The sequence below is a fragment of the Myotis nattereri genome, assembly GCF_964212035.1.
Source record: "Myotis nattereri genome assembly, chromosome: 2".
NCBI lineage: Eukaryota > Metazoa > Chordata > Mammalia > Chiroptera > Vespertilionidae > Myotis > Myotis nattereri.
In genome coordinates this window covers 163,619,477-163,640,299 of record NC_138076.1, presented here as the reverse complement: position 1 = coordinate 163,640,299, position 20,823 = coordinate 163,619,477, and the positions used below count along the sequence as shown (strand labels likewise).

The following is a 20,823-nucleotide window of genomic DNA, read 5'->3' as shown; positions in this document are numbered from 1 at the left end:
CGCCGATCAGTGATTCTCTCTCATTACTGATGTTTCTCTCTCTCTCTCCCTCTCCCTTCCTCTCTGAAATCAATTTTAAAAAATTGTTTTTAAGAATGAAGCCTATAGAAAGACAGGGTTGTGGAAATACTCGCCCTGGCCCACACTTGACCAGAGGGAGCTTTGAGAAGGAACTGATGCGAGGTCTGTGTTCACAGGTCTGTCTCCTGTGTCAGGCGCACTCCTTTGGGACAGGACTAACCGAAGACACACACCTAGCAAAGTGCCCATCTCATAGCAGGTGCTCAGTAAATGGCAGCTGGATTGTAGGCGCATAGCTGCTGGGAAGAGCAACTGGGGGGAAGGGGTTTCTCCTTTGGGTGGCCTCAGGCTATGGGACCTTTTACCCTTCCCCCACAACCAGAGGTTACCATGGCAACCACCTCCCCTACCCCACAGGCCCTGTGGTTTCCTCTAGAGCTTCTTTCACTTTCTTCTTCTGCTTTTCCCCAGCGTTCTCTCTTCCCCTACTCCCATATCCTCAACCTCTCTCCATATGCACAGGTCATTGGTGAAGAAAGCCAGGAAAACCAGGTGGGCGAGGCAGGGTCCCAGGGAAGAAGGCGGCCCTTGGGGGTGCAGAGAGGTGATGCTGAGGGAGGGCAGGGTGCAGTGGAAGGGGCCAGAGGCAGGGGGCAGGTGGGGCAAGGAGAGAGATTAGGACAGAAGAGAGCAGTGCGGCCATGGAAGCCGCGTGGAGGCCATGGGGTGGGGAATGGGGTCAGAAGGGACAGAGAGTGGTCATAAAGGGTGGGAGAGCTCATGGAGTGAGAGGCTGGTACAAACAAACACTTCACTTAGATACAGGCTGTGGGTCTTTTCTTCTGAGGCCAGAGACCCTCATGAGAACCAAATGAAAGGTCAGTGAACCCCCTCCCCAGAGAAGAGCAGAGATACACATATATATGACCATGGGTGGGGACAGCTTAAAGACCTCTGAGGCCCATTCCTGCCTTCCCAGAGGTCCCTAGGGTCTGATCTCAGAATCCCCCCGGGTGGTTGTGGGAGGCCCAGAAACTCAGGGTGGACCCTGAAGGCTGCCTTTCTCCCCCTCCCCACCCCTCCCCTCCCCTCCCCTCCAGGCACATTACATTCCATTTCCTTGGTTCCCCTGAGAGAGCCGCAAAACCCAGTAGATTAGGAGCGCTCCCTCTTCACCCAATCCCCCTTCAGGTCAGCTGGTCCTTTCCCCCACCGACACCTCCTCGAGGGAGCCACATCCCATGAGTTTCTATCACTTTATTTTGCAAAAATAGAAAACTCAGCAATATGCGATACAGCGGGGTGGAGGGGAGATGTAAACAGAGGGGAAGGGACAGCACCCTGACCCCCCAGGAAAAAGGGGAGCCAGTGGGAATCTTATTTGGCAGCTAAATACAAACTGGGGATTGGAGGAAGAAGGGGAGAGTCACAGGGGCCCTGGGCTCCCCCTCCCAAGACCCCTAGAGGAAGGGGTCAATTCCAGGGTGTAAACAAAAGCTAATAAATAAATAGAGGCTTCCTCTGGGTCAGGGCAGGATCAGCTAAGCAGCACCCACCCCCCCTCTCCCTGGGCCAAGCTGCTCTGGGGGTCAGGGAGGAAGGCACTAGGGGCAGAGGGGTCCCCTGGCCCCTCTGTAGTGTAGGAGGGTCCCTGCCCCATGGCTGAGATGGGGGGCAGAGAGAGCCCAAGGCACATGACAGGACTGGGGAGGGGCTTATAACAGAGGGCACAAAGGTAAACTCTGGGCCCAAGCAAAGAGGTGCAGAATGGGCCTGCATCTGTAGCTTTCACCCTCTGGACCCCCACAGAAATGCAGGGCCTGGCATGAGGATGGGGCATAGAGGGTAGCATGCACCCAGTGGGTGCATTTACGCAGCATTAGGCACCAAGGGCAAGAGGGTGGGCTCAGCCCTCCCCCTTCACCCCTCTTTTGGTCTCTAGTGTTCCTGTTTGCTCCCAGAGGCCTAAGCACCGGGCAGAGGAAGGGACTGTGGAATGGCAGGGTCTTCCTCCTGCCCTGGGGAGATTGGGACCCTGGTGTCCTAGGGCAGTGTTGAGATTTTAGAGTCCAAACCCAGGCTCAGCCCTCTGCCCTCTTTCCTGGAGGGAGCAGGGCAGGCTCCCAAGACTGGAAAGGGAGCCGGTTAGAGCAGGAAGGGAATGAACACACAGGTACCCCCCTGGAAACTTTGGCAAAAACAAGGAGCTCATTGGAAGGGGTGGGGAGAGGGCAGAGCAGGTCCTCCCCCAGGCACTGGTGGTGTCTGGGAGATGGTCAGTCTGCTGCCTGGAGCCCCAGCCCCCATGGCAGGGGAAGTCAGGGGCCCTGGTCAGGCTGAGGGCTTCGGCCCCCTTTGCCCTGGCCCCCCGGAACCTCATCCTTGCTAGAGGCCTTGGGTTGGGGACCGGTCTGCGAGGAATCGTCCTCAAACATTTCAGGGTTCTCCAGCATCTCTCGAATCAGGGGAGGCATCGGACCTGGAATCTCCATCTTCAGGGTAATGGCCCTTTCTGCTCCTGCAATGGAGGGGCAAAGAGTTTCAGGGGACAATGGCACATGCCCCTTGAGGCTACCTTTCTTAACTATCCTATGACTCCCCTCTTGGGGCACCCAGCACGGGCCTGCCCTCTCCCCCTCTCCCTAATTTAGGGCTCTGGGGGCCACTCCTCTGCCTGCAGTCTCTACCTGTTTTCTCTGCCAAGCTGTTGCCCATTCATCCTATTCTTTCAGGCTGTCTTCTCAAAGATCACACCGTGCCCAACTTCCAGCCCCATTCCCCAGGGACCCCACCCTCCAACATCCACAGCTCACCAGTTGTTCCTACGCCTGTTTTTAATAACATATAATCATGCTTATTATTTAGCAAATGCTTACTGTCTGCCAGGCATCCTTCTAAACCAGCACTGTCCAACAGAACTTAAAGCGATGATGGAATATCTACTCCATCCACCATAGTAAGTGTAGCCATGTGGCTGCTGCCACTGAGGAACTGAAGTTTTCATTCAGCACAGTTCGAAGCCTGTTGTGTGCTAACTCATTGAGACTCACAGTGACTTACGAGGTAGGTATAAGGATAGTCCGGTTTACAAACAGGAGAACAAGGCACACAAAGTAAAGGGATTTGCCCAAAGTCTTCCCCGCCAGCAGGCGGCAGACCTAGATTCCGCGGTAGGCCCTGGTTCTCACCGACGCAGTCCTTGCCTCATCTGTCCACCTGACTGGCCTGGAGGACCACACCTCTGGGAGGGAGGGGAGGGGAGGCTCGCTCTGACTAACCCTTGGTGCTGATGCCCCGCAGGTCAGTGATTTTCATGAGCATCCGTGGGAACATGTAGGGCTGGCTGGGCCGCCGCCGCCGGGCATACAGCCGCAGGGCTTCCAGCAGTGGCTCCTGTAGCTTGTCCACTTTTTCAGGTTCCTCCAGGTCCATGCGGTCTATGAGGACAAGCACAGTGTAGAATGGAAGAGGTGGGGAGGGCAGCGACAAGGGGCTGATCCTCAATCGGCCTGCCTTATGGGCCTCCAGGCCTCAAATGTTGTCCCATCAGCCCTTGCCTATTATCCCTAAGCCCCATCCAGGCCATCTCCCCCGCTCCAGGCTCTGTACCTTCTCCCCTTTAGTAGGAGGCTTGCTCTGATAAGTCACTCCTGCCCAGACCCCTCTCTCAGCACCAGTATCTGGGGTCTCTCCAGCTCCCCCCAGCTCTGGCCTTTTTGTCCTATGTCCAGGCTCAGGAAGCTGGCGCTGGATCTAAGAAGTCTGTGGATGAGGCCAAATACAACAATCCCACGGGTACAGACCAAGGGTTCCAGCCTGGTGAGGGATCAGGTATGATGTGTGGTGGGAAAGGAACCTGAAAAAACACCAGGGGGCGCCCCCACACCTCCGCAGATGAGGCAGATGGCACTGAGCAGACCCGTCTCGGTGTCATCCATCTCCAGTGGCAGGAGCTGCCCAGCAAAGGCAAAGACGAGGTCAGTGAGGGGTCCAAAGCCAGCGTTGTGCATCTGAGTCCGGTTCAGGGTCAGCCCGTCAGAGAAGGTCATGGTGTCCTGCTCGGGGGTGTACCTTGTGCAGATCCGAAGCATCTAGAGGTGGGTGAGGGGAGGGTTAACGCTATCTCTGGAGAGGGGCACATGTGGGCGTAGGGCGAAGAGGGAATGAGGTGCACATGGAAAGTGAGGTGGTGAGGTCCAAAATGAGGGCAATCTGAAGCAGGCCAGCGGGGAAGACAGACAGGTGTGTAAGATCTGAAGCTTGGGGAGGCGGGAGAAGTCAAAAGGAGGGAGGACATCCAGAAGTCCAGGATCAATCTTAGGGACGGGCATTAAGATAAAAAGGGTGGTGCTGAGAAGAGATCTGGGGATCCCGGGATCTCAGTAGTTAGAGTCAGCCCACGAACCGAAGGGTTAATGGTTCAGTTCCCAGTCAAGGACATGTACCTGGATTGCAGGTTTGATCTGGCCCTGACTGGGGCATGTGAGGGAGGCAACCCAATTGATGTGTCTCTCACACATGGATGTTTCATTCTCTCTCCCGTCCCCTCCCCCCCCCCCCTCTCCTTTCCACTCTCTCTAAAAATCAATGGAAAATATATCCTTGCATGAGAATTAACAACAACAAAAAACAGAGATATGGGGAATCCCAGATTGAAGGCAGGAAGGAGAAATAATAAAAATCTTTGAATGGACCAACTCCTTGGTCTCATATGAGGGTCAGGCTGTGGTGGAAGACAGGCCACAGGGTTATAACTCACCAGGATGTCCAGGCAGGCAGCCTTGAGCAGAGTAATCTGGTCAGCAATGCTGAGCCCTGTGAAGCCGGGCAGCCGCTTGGCAAACTCCACAATCTTGATGATGCACTTGGTGGCCAGCTCACTGAACTTGTCCCACAGTCCCAGATCCAGCTGCACCCGGTGGTCTGCACTGGAGTTCTACAGGGAGGGCAGGTGAGAATGCAAGCTGAGACCTGCCCTGCAAGCTGTTTTCTTTCTGCCAGTACCTCAAGCTCGCCTCTCTGCATTCTGATGCCTTCCTTGTCCTCAGCACCAGACCACAGCCTCCAACACACCCTACCCATGCCCCCAAACCAACAGTCCCCTGCCCCTCCTCACCGTGGTGTATTTTCCCAGCTGGCAGAGAGAAGGGAAGGTCTCCTGATGGGCTTTGCTGACCTTGGTGATGAGCTCTTCTAACTGGGGGCTCAGCTCATAGCTGTCAAGCGAACCTTCTTCCTTCACCTCTTTCTTTTTCTTGTTCCGGTCATTCCGCACAGCTTGGGGGTGGAGGTGCAAAGAGAGGGTCAGGACCCTCAGAATCTCCCTCTGGATATCCCCCTACACCCTGATTTAATGTGCTCCATCCTGATCGTGAACATCTATTCACACTGGGACCCTAGTCAGTGCCTCAGTTACTCTGTCTCCTACATTAGCTCCCATTTCCAGGCTGGCTCTCCCCTGCCCCACCCAGGGCCTACAGCCCCTGCTCCCTCCCCAGGCCATTCAGCTCCATCCTGCCCTTCCTGTCACCCTGCAGGAGCTGAGGTGGGGGGGCAGGATATGCAGGCGGCAGGATATCCACTTATAGCCTTGGCAGCACAATGGCGCAGGGGGGGGGGCACCCCAGATCCACCTCAGGCTCAGTCCTGGGAGCAGGGTAGGGGACTGGCAAACCCCCCTCACCCCTCCATGTAACAGGAGAATGTGCGATGATAGCCCCCATTTCCTCAAGGGTTAATTAAGCCCTGAGAGGGGAGGATGGGCAGGGCTTCCTGGGTGAATGCTGCTAATCAAATAGAACTGGCTAGGAAGGAGGCAACGCCGCAGGGCAAGCTGCATCTCAGATGTCCGGGAAGTAGAAAGAGCCAGCAAACACAGGCTAGGTTAGGGGCGCTCCTGCCCAGGCCAGGGCTAGGGGCCTACCTTCCTTGGACATGCCCACTTCAAAGCACTTCTGTAGCCGACAGTACTGGCAGCGATTCCGGGTCACCTTGTTGATGATACAGTTTTTGTCTCGGTGACATGTGTACACCATGTTCTTCTGGATGCTGCGTCGGAAGAAGCCCTGGAGTTGGGGGTGGGGAATGTGAAGCAGGATGCTGGGAGCACCAGCCTCTCATAGGCCTCGCAGGTTCCCCCAGGCCTGACCCAATCTATTTACCGCCTCCCTGCAAAGCAGCCCCCTCTCACCCGAGGGATGCCCACTCACACACACTGTCTCACCCCTCTGCTCGGGTCCCTGGTCTCTGATCTCACCAGGTGATGTGTCCACCCAATGCGTCCACCCCCAGCGTCCCCACTGCGTACACACCTTGCAGCCTTCACAAGAGCTGACCCCATAGTGGTAGCCAGAGGACTTGTCATTGCACACGAAGCATGGCTTGTAGACCCGAGGAGGTGGAGGGGGCGAGGGTGAGCTGGGCACCATCTCCTCAGAGCTAGTGCTCTGTGTCTCCACCGCTGGGGGGAGGGGAGGAGTAGTATATGAGGGTTGGGAGAGAACCCCTCAGACCTCCAGGTATCCTCATCATGCACACATACCCATTCCCGCTTCCCCTGCTCAGCAGAGACACCACCATCACCACCATAGTGATTTGAAGTCCCAACAACTGTGTGCAGTCCCATAGTAAACACTTCCAGAAAACCCCAAATAACCACTATTCCTGCCCCTCCCCCAATCTGGCCATCTCCCCCCACAATAATGCCAGCCAGAGACTTATATAACACTGTTCCATTCTCTAAATTCCAGGCCAAGGCCATCCTGGAAGTTAACTTCTATGGGTCTCTGTTTCCCTAGCTATAAGGTGGGTAGGTGGAGGGGTTATGGCCCATGGCTCTGAACTCTTCAGTCACTCCCTGTCACATCAATTGATCCTTCTCAGGTAATCTACCTCTCACCATCCTCCTCCTCACGAGGCAACAGATCTGGGGGTGGTAGGCAATTACAAGTCACCTAGAACAGCACCTGGCTAAATGACCTGTTAGGATACTCAGTAGGAAGAATAGGACTTAATTTCCTGTCAAGCAGTACAAGGCAGATAATTCTGAAGCTTTTCCCTCTCATACTGCCCACCCAGCACTTGCCAATGTCCTTTTCACCAGAAACCACTGAGACAGTGGAGCAAATGAGACACCGGTTTTAGGAAAGTAGGTTAGAGGCTATGCAGTAATAACCTTATGTTACACCTGAAGGAACTGAGGCCAACAGAGCGAAGTGACCGGCCCAGCGCCGCACTGCCAGTGGACAGTGGGGCCAAGGTTCTCGGGTCTTCTGACAAGCCCTGAGTGGCCTGGCTGAGAGTCAGAGGCTGGAAGGAGAGACTGAGGTATTTGCTTAGATTCTCAGGTCTAGAAGCTGCTGGGAATGTAGCAAACTAGAGAAGTCAGGTGACACTGGGTAAACAGGGCTGATGGGGGAGGGGAGCTATATCTGGATCCTCTCTGAGCCTCTGTTCTCACTCCTAAACTTCCCCACAGATGCCCAATCGCAGCTCAAAAGGGGTCTCAGCCCGCACCACACACAGTGTGTGGGGAGAACGAACACCCTCTGTTCAGCAGGCTGCTAAGTAAACCTTTTTTTGGGGTGTGTGGTTGATATTCAGAGACTGGAAAAATCTATAAGTTATTCATTCTGTAGGACTTGTTGCCCAAAGCTGGAGGGCTCAAGCGATGCCAGAAAACCCTAAGACCCTCCCTAAGGAGTATTCCATGCACCCACCTCATGAGCACCTTCCTTCTTCTGACCCGATGCAGCCCACCTGGTCAGATGTCCACCCCATGCCCCAGAAGGGCAAAAAGGAATGCCCAGGATGCTGGTCTGGGTAGCTCCACCCACCCCACAGGAGGGAAGCCCTTCCGCCCCCCAACACACAGACACTCAATTAACATAAGAATCCTGCTGGAGGGAGAGTCCCCAAAGAAAAAGGAGAGAGAGGAGGGGAGGAAAGAAGGGTGATTGGAGTCTATTCAGATTGGGGGGCGGGAGACTCCAGGAGGGGTTGGGCTGAGAGATGTGGGATGGGCTGGAATGCCCCTCAGGACCCCTCTGTTGTCCTCTGTGGGTACCGGTGCTGCCACAGGCCACTGTGTGGAGTGGTGCTGACTGCCGACACCCTCCCAGCCCACAGAGCGCTGCCTCATTTCCTCTCTTGTGAAAGGGCCTGGGTGTGGTCAGACTGGCACGGGGCAGTGCCAGCCAATTATAAGACTGGGGGCTCCAGGGAGACACCCAGGGGCAGCTTTTCCTGTCTATGTGGCACTGTCAACGCTTTTTGGCACCCCTCTGGCACCGAACACCCCCTAAAACCTAAAGTGGGCGAAGAGCACAGAAAAGTGAATTGGGTCAACTCTGCTCAGATCCCCTACCCAGCCAGGGCTGAGCCCCCACGACCGGGATGCAGCTCCTTGGCTAGGCTGGGGCCCCTGCTGGGGAGGAGGGGGGTGGGCTCTGGGTTTTTCTCCTTTTAAAGCCCAAATTGCTGAAATTGAGGAAATTCCTGGCCAGGCTGAGCAGAGCTTCAAACAAACTCTTTATAACCGGCTGTAAACGCTCCCAGCTGCGAGGCCCAGGGCTGAGAAGCCCGAACTCACAATCTGCCACATGCCTCCTTGGAGACACACACACACACACACACACTCACACGTCAACAACACACGGGGCACTGAAGCAGGCATATTGCCAGTGGGCTCCTCCACCACCACTGGACACAGAACACAGGCGGCACTAGGGCACACTGGCTCCGGCGACCCTGTGGCGGTGGACGTACAAGTCACAGAGCGGACACACAACTCCCAGCGCTCCACTGCACATTTGCAAGGGAGAAGCTCTGCTACCAGACAAACACCCGGGCCTGCCAACGCAGCACCAGGACACTGCAGCTACCAAACATGCACAAACAGACCACGCGGCCCTCCCCTCAAAGGACCTCTTTCCTTCCCTGGTTTAGACACCCAGGTTTAAATGACTTTCTCTCTGAAAGTGTCTGGATCAGGCATGAAGCCCACCAGGATGCTAGGGGCCAAAATTATTGGTCCAAATTGAAATGCAAAAACATACTGCCAGCCTCCGTGGGCCTGAAAAGAACCGGGGTTCCCGCCGGGCCTCCACAAAAACCCTTCCTAGATTTTCTCAACCTCAACACCCCTCCCAACATGTCCCAAACCTGCATCCCACAGGGCAACAAGAAGAAGGTAAGAATTCACAAGGATTTGGTGCAAAGCACTAGTTTCATGCTTTCTCCGCACCCTTTAAATGCCACACTTTTCATTCTTGCCCCTCCCCACCCCAAAGTAGTCAGTCTCCTGTTTGCCACCTCCCTCTTCCAGTCTCCCGGTTGTTAAATCTGAGCAGCTCTGCCCTGAAACCAAAAGACCAAAAAAAAAAAAAAAGAAAAAAAAAAAAAGCCGAACTCGTAAACAGCGCTGCGGAGTGCCAAGCAGCGAGGCGTGTTGGCGGGGCTCGGTGACCCCGCGGGCGCACTCCCCCAGCGCCCGCCGACCGCCCCTTCCCAGCGTGCCCCAAAGCCTCGTCCCCCAGCGTCCGCACCCGGCTACAAGCGCGGTCCCAGCCCCGGGTACATTTGGGGGGAGGGGGTTCCAGGCTCCCCTCCCGGCTCCTCCCCACACCCCACCCCCGCCAGGCACTTGGGCCCAAGCTTCAAAGCCGCCTCTCATCTGGACTTCATTTTTACTGCCTCTCAGTCCCCAGCTTTTTATTACCGCTCTGGAAGGGGGTTCCAGGGCCCCAGGCCTGGCATCTCCCATTTCACAGAGAAGGAAAATGGGTATTTGGGGACCCAATAGTCGCACTCCACCCCCCACCTCGGCCTTTGCCACCTCCAGTCCAGCCCCGACCCCCATACACAGACTTTGCTTTAAACTTTTCGCTTCCTACTGAAGTTGTGTGTGTGTTGTAGCCAAAGGAAAAAGTCATCTCTCTGCACACAACCCTAGACACATTTCCAAACATGTCTTTTTAAAATGGGGGAGGGGAGCGCCAGCGCCCCGCCTGCCTTCGCCTGGTTGTGTGCACCACCCCTTCCACCCTGCACCGAGAACACACAGGATGCACACTCGAACACAGCGCTTTCCAAAGCCGCCCTCGCAGCCACGCCATGGCACACGCCCTCCCGGTCTCACGCCACAAACATCCCCAGACAGGGCCATGCGGACCTGCCAACGCTGTCGGAGGGCGACGCTGCGTGGAGACTCTCTCACCCACACCTACACCGCCTAGGCAAGGAGCTGCACACTTTGGAGATTCGCACGCTCTGCAAATAATTTTTTTTTACGCCCAACTTTCCAAATGGACTTTACAAACGCGACCCACGGTCCTGAGTGCCATATCCCTCCAGAGCCACGGACCTGCGGGCACAAACTACCAACACACCTCGGTCTCTCCCTACCCCCGGGAGCTGTGGAGTGACATCAACCACAGGTCCTAGCTAAACACCCACCGTAAAAACCACGCACATTCAAATACGACAGCACACACCCAACGGAGTCGCGGAGGCCCCCACGTTTAAAGGGCCAGTGCCTCTCTTTCCTGCACACCCACCCGCCTCAGAGTCTCCGCTTGCACCCCAGTTCCACCTTTTACACATGGAAAGAGTCAGCCGCTCTCTCTCCTGCACTCCACCCCCCAGCCCCGGGCTCGGGTACCTACATTGCAGACTGGCGGGTTGCGGCCAGGCAAAGGACTCGAGTCCGGCGAAACAGGAGCTGCCCGTGGCTCTGCGCAGCAAGCCGGCCCCGGGCCCGACAGCCCCGTACAGCCGTCGCGGACCCGGGGCAAATGTTTCCAGGCAGTCGTACATCGCGACCCGGCTTGGGGGGAAGCTGGGTGATAGGAACACCAAGGACTCGCAGCCGATTCCCCCTCCTCCCCCAGCGGCGCCCAGCTCCTGGAGGGGGGGAGGGGGAGGGCTAGCATAGGGCGCCGGGCTGCATGGGGGGTATGGGGTGGGCGGGGAGGAGGGGGATCCCCAGCTGGGGAAAGGGACTGGGCGGGGCGCAACGCCGAGGCTGCCGCTAGAGCAGCGGTCCGGCTCACTCTGAGCGTCCGGGCGGCTAGCGCTGGGGAGACCTTTTGTAAAAGCGAAGCCTGGAGGGGTGGGAGGTGGGGCTTGGAGAGCGAAGGGGGCCGGGCACTAAGATGAGCAGAACTGAGAGTGGAGCGCACACACGTATAACACACCCGCACCGCGGCGCCCTAGCTTGCTTAGACATACAGCTGTGCATGCATTTATCTTGGCAGGCACCACGATTTGCAAATATGCAAGAGTGCACATTCATATCTGCCGGCACATAAGATCATCGTTGCACACACGTTTGTGCAAGCACACCTGGCTTGCAAGCATTCTTTACACGGGGAGGCTTTGCACGCCTTTGCATTTAGGCGCGTGCCCTGGTCGTGGGTAGGGGAAGGAGTGGAGGAACCAAGCATACGCAGTTCCTTTCGAGCTTCCCCCCTCCCCCAACACTCCCTTTTTCACACAAGTCAATACAGGCAGGAGTGTCAAGAATGACTGGGAAGTCTGGAACATGGAGGCTCCCGGCGCCCGGCAATTCTCCGGAGCCCGGGGACCTGCACTACCTCCACCCTCTGGTTCCCAGGCCTGGCTCCACCCTCTCCCCCCCCCGTGCGCGCGCGCGCGCGCGCTGCAGGGCCCAACAGTACATTCCTGCGGCTCAGCTTGCACGGCCGCCTCCTTCCTTCCCATCCTCCCCGCCCCCGGTCGAAGGGCCGGAGCGCGCTCCCGCCGTGAACTCTCCGGGAACCCCCCTCGGGGCGGGTGGCCGGGCGCGCTCACCTCCTCCTGACCCGGCCCCGCCCCGCCCCGCCCAGGCAGTCGCCTGCGCCGCAGCGGAATCCCCCGCCCCCTCCAACGCAGCCTGGAGTCTACCCCTCCTCGCCCGGGCTGTCCGCCCTCCAAGTCCCCGAAACCCCATCCCGCGACGGACACTCCTTACGCGCCTCCACTGCCTCTCTCAATGCCTCGTCCTCGACCCCAACTTCACTTTTAGAGCAAAAACTACCCCAAACTGTTCCTACGGAGCCCGCTGCGCCTCAGACGCAAGTGCCCTCCTGAGTACCAGCGCCCCCTCCCTCGGGGTTTCTAGTGTGCCAACTGCCCCAAAATGCCAAGTGCCACTCTTGGCAATAACTACGGGTCTGGCCATTAACTGTTCTCAGAGCCATTAAATTTCCCCGCCATTGGCAACAACCGCCCCCTCTCCCCTCAGCGCCACTTCATGCTCTTCGGCTCTCCAAGGGCCGCCTCCCTGTTCCCTCGGCTGCCCCTGCCGGGCACTGAGCGCCCTCGCCCGGCGGAGAAGCGGGCGAGGAGGCGGGGACTTGGCCACGTCAAGAGTTTGCCCTCTCCCGGACGGGCCGAATGGGAACCCTGGCCCCGGGACAGCGCCAGCCGCGGCGACTCCCGGAAACCGCCCCCTCCTTCGCGCCCCGCCCGCGGCCCGCCCGGCCAGCCGGCTCTGTCCGCTCCGCGCACACGGGGAGCGCCGGGGAAGCGGGAGCGGCGCCTGACCCGACCCCTTCCCCGCCTGGCGGCTGTGGTTGGGCCAGGGCGGGGCGCACTTTTCTAAGAATCTGTTGTACTGGGTGGGGGGCGCACTGGGGTGCTGCAGGAGTGGGGCGCCAGTGTGTAAGAATAAAGAGCAGGAAGGGGTGCCAGAGAGGCGAGGGCAGACCGGCGCGGAGGAGGGGCCGAGCGGCTGCGGGACTGAAGGGGTGGGGGGCAGGGCCGGGAGGGAGGGCCTGGCTTGCGGATGGGGGCGCTAGGTGGCAGGGCTGACGGGGGGGGCTGGAAGCAGGGATGAAGAGGCTTGCAGTGCTCTTTCCAACCCAGCGTGAGCTCCCTACTCTTGCCCCCAACCCCAAATACCCCATTTCTAATCCGGCAATCCCCGCGCCGAAAACTAAAACAGGGAGTGATCGATTTCTGAACCAGAATCTGGCCAGTGGCAAAAACAAAAACAAAAACCAATTAAGTGCAAACTGAGGAATACTACCTCAAAGACAAGGGAAAAGAGCCCTGATTAGTCCAACTCCAGGCTGTCAGTCCCCACCCAACCACCCACCCACCCTTCCCCCTCCAAAATCTGAAAGGTCCCAATTAAGTCAGGCCTGCCTGGTTGGTAATTAGAACCAGAAGTGGCCAGGCCACAGGGAGGAGGGTGAGAGTGGGGCACAGGAGGAGTGGGGGGAGGGCTCCAGGAAGTCATGAGTCCTGAGTAACCCCCCTGGCTCTTCACCAGATGCACCCCACTCCTCATCGCCCCATCCATGTGTACTTCCCAGGCATTGCAGGGAGAGGGGGCCTTTTAAGGGACCAGGCATTAGGGTGTCAGACCCATCCTTCCCATCAACCCCAACCCCCCATTCTAGATAGTCTTAGTATGACCTTGAAGAGAAGGTAAGAGAATGGGGGGATCTAGTGCCCCCTCTTTTCCCCAAAGTCTCCCCAGCCCTTATTGCAGCAATTAGACCCATTAGCCTTCTAGCATTTCATGGGAAACAGATGTTCTCCACCAGCCTGGTGGGAGTATAAGGGGGGCTGCTGCCTGACTCACCCCCTTCCCTGTGATCCCCACCACCACAGTGGCGCACTCCTCCCAGCTAGAGCCCCACAAAGGCAAGGCCCCAGAGGCAAAGAGAAGGGCACCCCCTCCCCCACTAACCAGGCCATTAGCACTCGGAGTCTTGCATGGTCACCCCTCAGAGGCTCTACCACTCTGGCAAGTATGAGTTTAGCCAAGGAGGGACTGTGGAGGGCGGGACAGCTAACTCCTTACGCACCCCTCCTTTTCCCCCTCCTGCCACCTTCTGGATGGGGCTGGAAGATAACTGGTTCTAAATTCCTGGTGCTAAATTCGCCTTTTTCTTCCAAAACCTTCCCTCAAAAAGAACTGAAGAGGTGGCATCTCAAAGCAAAGAAGTCCCAGCCCCAAGGGTTAAGTCCTAACTTAGGAGTCCCAACTAAAAGGCAGTGGAGGTGCGAATGAGGGACGCAGCCCAAAGCAGGGATGTGAGGAGCGCTGGCAGGATGGGGGCTGGGACTGGGTAGGGGGCCAGGAGAGGGGGGTGCAGCCTAGGCCCCAGCGGCGGCTTGCCCAGCTCCCCCCGCCAGAGAGGTTTCCTGTTGCAATCAAAGCCCCGTTTGTGTCGGCCTGGAGCTGGAGCCGGAGCCCGAGCCTGAGCAGGAGAGACTGGGGGGGGGGGGGGGGGGGCGGGGAAGGAGGCAGTTGGCTGGGGTTTTTTTCCTGAAGGAGGCCTCCCTGCCTCCTGCTTGCCACCGGTACCCGCCTGCTTAGTCTCCTTGCCACTCCCAGTGTCTGGGTTCTCTCTGTGACTGTGCCTTCTGGCCTGTGCAGTTCTCTCTCATCTTGCTTAGGTCTCTGAGCCTCTTTTTCAGTTTATTTTAAGTAGAACTCCATTACGTCCTGTGCCAACCTGCCCTCAGTTTCTCCAGGTAACTTAGTGTGGTACAGTAAGCTCCTTGTCCCAGGGATACTGTCACCAAATTCAGAGGACAAACAGGGCTAGGTCTTCAGAACCACAGGTATCACCTCAAGAGGAGGAAGAGGGGCCTAGCCGGTTTGGCTCAGTGGATAGAGCGTCGGCCTGCGGACTGAAGGGTCCCAGGTTCGATTCCGGTCAAGGGCATGTGCCTTGGTTGCGGGCATATCCCCAGTGGGGGGTGTGCAGGAGGCAGCTGATCGGTGTTTCTCTCTCATCAATGTTTCTAACTCTCTATCCCTCTCCTTTCCTCTCTGTAAAAAAAATCAATAAAATATATATATATATATATATATATTAAAAAAATAAAGGAGGAGGAAGAGGGCACGGCTTCCCTTCCCTCCTATCACACTGCTCCCTGTAGTCTTGATAAAGCAAACATACAACACACCAGTGGGGACATAGACACCAGGGTTTCATGCACATTTGTGAGCAAGCACACCCACCTCTGCTTTCCCATGCACACAGGCCTGTGCTTGCCTTGGCAGCACGTGCTCCCCTTCCCTCTCTCCTCCTGCACCACAGGGTGCTAAGATGCTTGCCTCACCCACTCAGGCCTCTGGAGAACCCCAAGAGGTGGAGCAAAGACTTCCCCTATAAACAAGATGCCTCTTAGGTGTTAGGGACTCAGCATAGGATCTAGGACCCAGCCCCAGGGAGAAGGTCCAGACTCCTTCATGGACGACCCTTCCTCCCATAGACTAACAGACAGAGAGTGAGGGGAAAGACACAAACTCAAGATGAGTGTAACTCTGAACTCAGACTTTGGCCTCTAACCCTCTCCATTAGATGCCCCAGCCAAAAAGGGACAGACGAAGGGTCAGAGAAATGACACACCACACTCTTTCACACTTTGGCTGATCTCCCACTGCGGGAGATCTCCCAGATTCCAGAATCCCCTCCCCTCCCCTCTGCCACCCTCTCATTTACTCTCGGTGCTGCCTGCTCCACTCCCATGCAAGTTGTCTGAACCCAAACCTTCACCTCCTCCCCACCCCAACCCTGCCTCTCTGCCCAGGCCTGTCCCCTGCTGCCAGCCACACCCTCCCCAGCTACCTGCCCTGGTTCTGGCTCCTCCCTTGGATTTTTCCTTTCAGTCCCCCTCCTTAGGGCCGCCTTTGGGGATAGAGCCCAGTCTGACCCTTCCCACTACCTTGACCTCACTTTGAACCTTGACCTTGATCTCAGTGTATCCAGGAGAACTTCACTGGGGACTGGCTATGACTCTCAGCATTCTCCGCACTACCAACCTATTTCTCCTCTCCCTCCTGATTCCTGCTTCTTCAGTTGCCTCTCCCAGAACCTGAGGAAATCCAATCCCAAGGGATTGAGCTGTATGGTTCTCTATAAGAAGTACATTCATGTGGGAAGGGTGGTTCCTTCCCACCTCCCCAGGCCCTGGGATAGATTCATGGGCTGTAAATGAGGTAGAGGAAGCCCAGCTGAGGTTTTCAAAAAGGGGAGCTTTGTGCTCTCTTAATTCACCTGCACACCACCCAAATAACCCCTGTTGGACTGCAGACTTACCACCAGCAGGCCTCACCAAACACCAGACACGCCGTCAGCAGCCCTATTAAATCCCGCCTCACTCCTCACACTGACTCTTTGTTGCACACATTGGAATTCTGTATCTAAGCAAAGTCTAAGGGACATGCTGTGCACACACAACTACATATGGTCTTCACACACACACACACACACACACCTTCTCCAGATGAGCACACTCTTTCCAGTAGAGCTGCCAGCCCTGTCTAGTCACCCCTTTACACATACATATAACCCTCCAATTGCCCCTCCTGAAGGCACGGCCCCCTCTCTCCCACCTCTCTTTCTGTCTCTCTCTTTCTCTCTCTCTTCCCAAGCTTGTGGAGCTATAAAGGATGTCTTTATCTTTATGTCTTTTCCTCTTGTCTCTATTTCTGACTCTCTGGAACTGCTCCTCTCCCTGTCTCTCCTTCCATCACCTCCCCTTCCTCGCAGGTGAGGCCTTCTCTACAGCAGCACACACGCGGACCCTTTCACCCACAGAGTTCAGCGTCCCACCTGTGCAGTGCACGGGCACCCACTCCTATAATGACCTGGGCAGGAGGAACAGCTATCAAGTGGGAGGAGAGGGGATCCAGAGGAAAATGGAGAGGCCTCAGGCTTTCCAGCTGTCAGGACTCAAAGGCTTAACCCAAAGAGGGCAAGCCTGAGGGACAAGCAGGGATCTGCACAGCCCGTGGGCACTAAGCCAGGCCTAGAGGGGGGAGGAGTCCAGAACCGTGCTTCTGGAGCACCCCCACCACCCTGGATCACTTCTGGGGAAGAAGCACCTTGTTCGTGACTATTTCTACCCTTTCCAGACCCAACAGGAGGGTTCCCTGACCCCACACATCTCCGGGCATTTGGCACTAGAGGCCACTCCTCTTTCTGCAGCCTTCCCTAATTCAGAACAATTTCATCTCTTGATCGCAGGGTCAGCTGACTCGCCTCCCAGACTCCTCTACTTCCCAGCCTGGCTCCCCACACTCCCCACTACATGCTGGTAGTAGCTTCAAACTTCAGCAGAAACCCCCTCGGCTGTTCACCGCTGTTAGTTGATTCTCTCAGGAGGTAATGTTAGACCCCCCCCCCCAAATTTAGGCATGCTACTTTCCCATACCGTTTGGGCAGAAGGACTCTCATTTGCAAACACTTCCATTTGTTCCATATCCAAAGCCCCTCAGAGCCGCCCCTGTCAGCTATTCCATTAGACCAAACCCCTATCCCTGCCTGCCTTCCTAATTAGGATGCCAGTTCTCTGTGCCACCCACCCTCCACATGTCCTTCTGTTTCTGCTTTCCCTCATCCCCCATGTCCATGCGACTCACACAGAGAGGCCATCTCCTTGGGGAGGTCAGGCTGGCCCAGGCCCCGGAAGCTCGGGCTCAGCATCTCAAAAGGTGGAGACCCCCTGAGTGCCCCTGGGAAGGCAAAGGGGAAACCAGCGCCAGGGTAGCCAGATCCAGGCCCCAGGGCACCAGCGGCAAAGAGTCGTTCCTTATTGGTGGCCATGGCAGCTGCAATGTGGGAGGCCGAATCCCTTGGGGTCTGCAATGGGCGCGGGAGGTCTTCAGCCACAGCCCCAGCCCATGCCCACTGCCTAAATGGCCTGGGAGGCTCCGTGCCGCCCTTCCTGGCCTGCCCACTGGGTCTCCAAGAATCCTAGGGAGAAAGAGAAGAAAAGGAGGGATGAGAGAATGATCACTCTGATGTTCCAAGTCCAGGTCCCTCTCAGTTGAAGTCCCTTCCCTCTGTTCTGCTAGGGTTTGTACTGTCCGGGCTCAGGGCCCACGGAGGAGGCAGGGCAGGTGCTTAGGCAGGCTCAGAGAAACTCTGCAGGGAAGGATAAACTGACTTTCCAAGGTAAATGGGGGAGTCTTAGGACTCCTGGCAGAGAAGACTCCTAGGCTGAGAAGTGACCATTAAGCACCACAACTGGGCTAGACACTTAACTGAACCCTCACATCAGCCCTGTGAAGTAGGAATTATGATTCCCATTTCACAGATGAGGAAACTGAGGGAAAATGACTGGCGTAAGTTCATATGGCTATAAGTGGTACAGCCAAGACTCACTCTCTGCCATTCTGGAGAAAGCAAACATCTCTATTGTAACTTTGGGGCCCTATACCTCTCTGGAGCCAGACAACCTGGAATTGACCCCCATGGCTTGCTAGCTTGAGCTTCGGGACCTTGGATGTGTTACTTTACTCTCTCTATACCTCAGTTTCCTCATTTGTCAATTGGGAATAAAAATAGGGCCCATTTTGTAAGGTTGTGAGGGTTAAACAATGTGACATATGTAAAGTGTTTAGCATAACGTAGGGCATATACTAAATGCTATATGTGTCTCATGTTATTTCTCTTTTCAACTTCTTTTCCTTCATACCTCTCTTTTAATTAGCATTTCGTTCTCTATCTTCCTCAGTACTCCCTCTTCCAGTTTCCCCACCCGATTCTTTCTCTGTCTCCAATTGTCCTTCACGCCCTAACCGTTCTCGCACCCTCTCCTTCAGATCCACAGATGTTGATAGAAGCCCCACAGTGGACCAGTTATGGTGCCAGGGAGCGCCTTTCCTTGTTCTCAGCTTACTTTGCTTCTCCACCTCCTTTTCTCTCTCTTCTCTGAGCCCTCGGCTGCAAGAAAGCCCTCCCTGCATCCTCTCCTCCTCAAATGTAGCCTGCCCCTACCCTGAGATTTTAAACCTGAGACCACAGGAGGGGAAGGAGAAGGGAGAGAGGAAATGGGAATCCTAAGGCTAGGCAGGTAGTTCCTCTCCTGATGCTCTGACAAGGGAAAGACTGGCTTTCCCAGGAGCAACCAAGCTACCTACTTCTGTAGGGAGTTAGGTGCTGAGGAAGGAAAGCCTCCCCAGCCTGGGCACCTCCTTACCAGCCAGAACCATATTGGACTGAGGTGGGAAAGAGAGAAGGACCAAGAGAAAGTTAAACACAGAAACCACAGGGCAGGCAGGCCCCAGAGGTAGGTGATGAATATTTCTGCATCTCTTTCCTTCGAAGATCAATATCTCTTTTCTTTCTTTCTTTCTTTCTTTCTTTCTTTCTTTCTTTCTTTCTTTCTTCCTTCCTTCCTTCCTTTGTTTCCTATCTCTCATCTCCCTAAGCCTTCAAGCTCCTGAGAGGAAATTGTCATGAAGGTTACAGAAACTCAGACCCCAACACCACCGCACTTCACGCATCCCAAAGCATGGAGCAGCACCTGCCCCTCACTAGGCCCGCCCATATCCCCAGCAGCTTCAGTCTCTTCAGCCCAGTATCTTCCCAGGCTCTACAGTATGAACTTAGAGCCCCCAGGGCCCCTCTCTTCTTCCTTCCCCTATTCCCAGAAATCCTCGTCCCTGGTTAAGCCCAGATAGAACCAGGAGTCCGGGGCCCCTGAGGCCCCTGGGCCATAGCTCAACAGGCTGGGCCACATTCCAGGTGGATTAACCTCTCTAATGCCAAGGGTGAGAAGCTACTAGAGGGCCCCCCCCCCCCAAATCTTCACTCAGACTGGCTTAGACTGGGGACATGGACATGCTCAGTGCTCCAGGCCTTCCTGCTTGCTTCTCCCTATAGATGGTAAACAGAGACCTGAGGGTGGGGCTGGAGGAGTGTGTGTGTGTGTGTGTGTGTGTGTGTGTGTGTGAAGGGGCGGGGCGTCCAGAGATGCCTCTGCCTCCTGGTCCTTACTGAGGAATGAAGCTATGAGCAGTGAAGAGCAGCCCAGCTCTACCTGACCTTCCCTCCATTTTTCCTCATAGAAGGGACGTGAGGGTTGAGTGAAGACAAGAAGGGACAGTGATTCATCCCACTGCTGAGTCTCAGTTGATCTGCCATGGCTGGGAAGGGAAGGGGAGGGTCTTAAGTCCGGGGTGGAGGAAGGGACCAAGGAATGGAAGAAGGTGGTACAGTGAGTAAAAGGACATCCTAAACTAGGGACCCAGATGCTTGGTTCTTTGGGGGACCTGCGGGAGGGAGAGAACACTTCTCCTCCCCAAGTGCCACCTCAGACAGAGGTGGGGCTGACTAGGGGAAAGGGGCCTATACAAAGCTGCTTCTCTTAGAGCTGAGGTGGAGTTGAGGGGAGGGCATGGATGAAGGGGGCTGCCGGATGGAGGGGGGGAGCGTCTCCCTGCTGCCCTACCGGCTCCAGAGCCTGGAACAAAGCTGCTCTTGTCGGCTGCTCTCCACCCGCTGCCCCCCTCCCCTCTGTATAAACACGACCACCTTTTTCCATGACCCCATCCCCAGCCTGGGCGGAGAACCCGGGCATCCTTTGCTCCAGCCTGGGCCCCCAGCCTGCTCCCAGGAGGCAGCAGTGGGCTGGGTTTCCCTGGCTTTGCGCCACCCTTGGGGGAGTCCAGACCCTTGAGTCTCCACCTCTCATCCCCAGGTGCCCTCCCTCCACCCCACTGGCCCGAGGGAGGGGCAGTGCCCAGGAGGCAGGCAGGCAATGCCAGTGGAATGTGTGTGGGCACGGAGGGCATGGACAGGGTGGGGCAGGGGGGGAACTGGAGGTGCCAGTTAGGTGGCTTTCTGAGCCAGGGGTGGGGGTGTGCCGGGTGGGGGTGTGTGCCTGTGCTGCCTACTAAGCTGTAGGCCTGTGTGTGTGTGTGTGTGTGTGTGTGTGTGTGATTGGGATACCCAAGCTCCCAGCACACCGCCCTCTGCCCCCTCTCCTGTCCTCTCTCTTCCTGCCTTAAGGATATGGGACACTGACTGTGGTCCTCATCCCCAACTC

General features: G+C 56.4%; 1 protein-coding gene across 2 annotated transcripts; it reads right to left on the bottom strand.

Annotated features, from left to right (window-relative positions):
- Nucleotides 1–1,264: 1,264 nt before the first annotated feature.
- On the bottom strand, nt 1,265–17,594 carry RARG (retinoic acid receptor gamma; the record flags this gene model as incomplete). Of its 2 annotated transcripts, none has more annotated exons than XM_081084622.1 (8): nt 1,265–2,539; nt 3,300–3,458; nt 3,908–4,112; nt 4,781–4,957; nt 5,138–5,298; nt 5,945–6,086; nt 6,333–6,481; nt 17,411–17,594. In XM_081084622.1, the coding sequence occupies 8 exons, from the start codon at nt 17,592–17,594 to the stop codon at nt 2,340–2,342; spliced, it is 1,377 nt and encodes a 458-aa protein (XP_080940748.1). In that variant the 3' UTR covers nt 1,265–2,339. The 2 variants fall into 2 exon arrangements, with proteins under 2 accessions (XP_080940748.1, XP_080940747.1); XM_081084621.1 differs by lacking the exon at nt 17,411–17,594 and adding an exon at nt 10,686–10,851.
- Nucleotides 17,595–20,823: the final 3,229 nt, after the last annotated feature.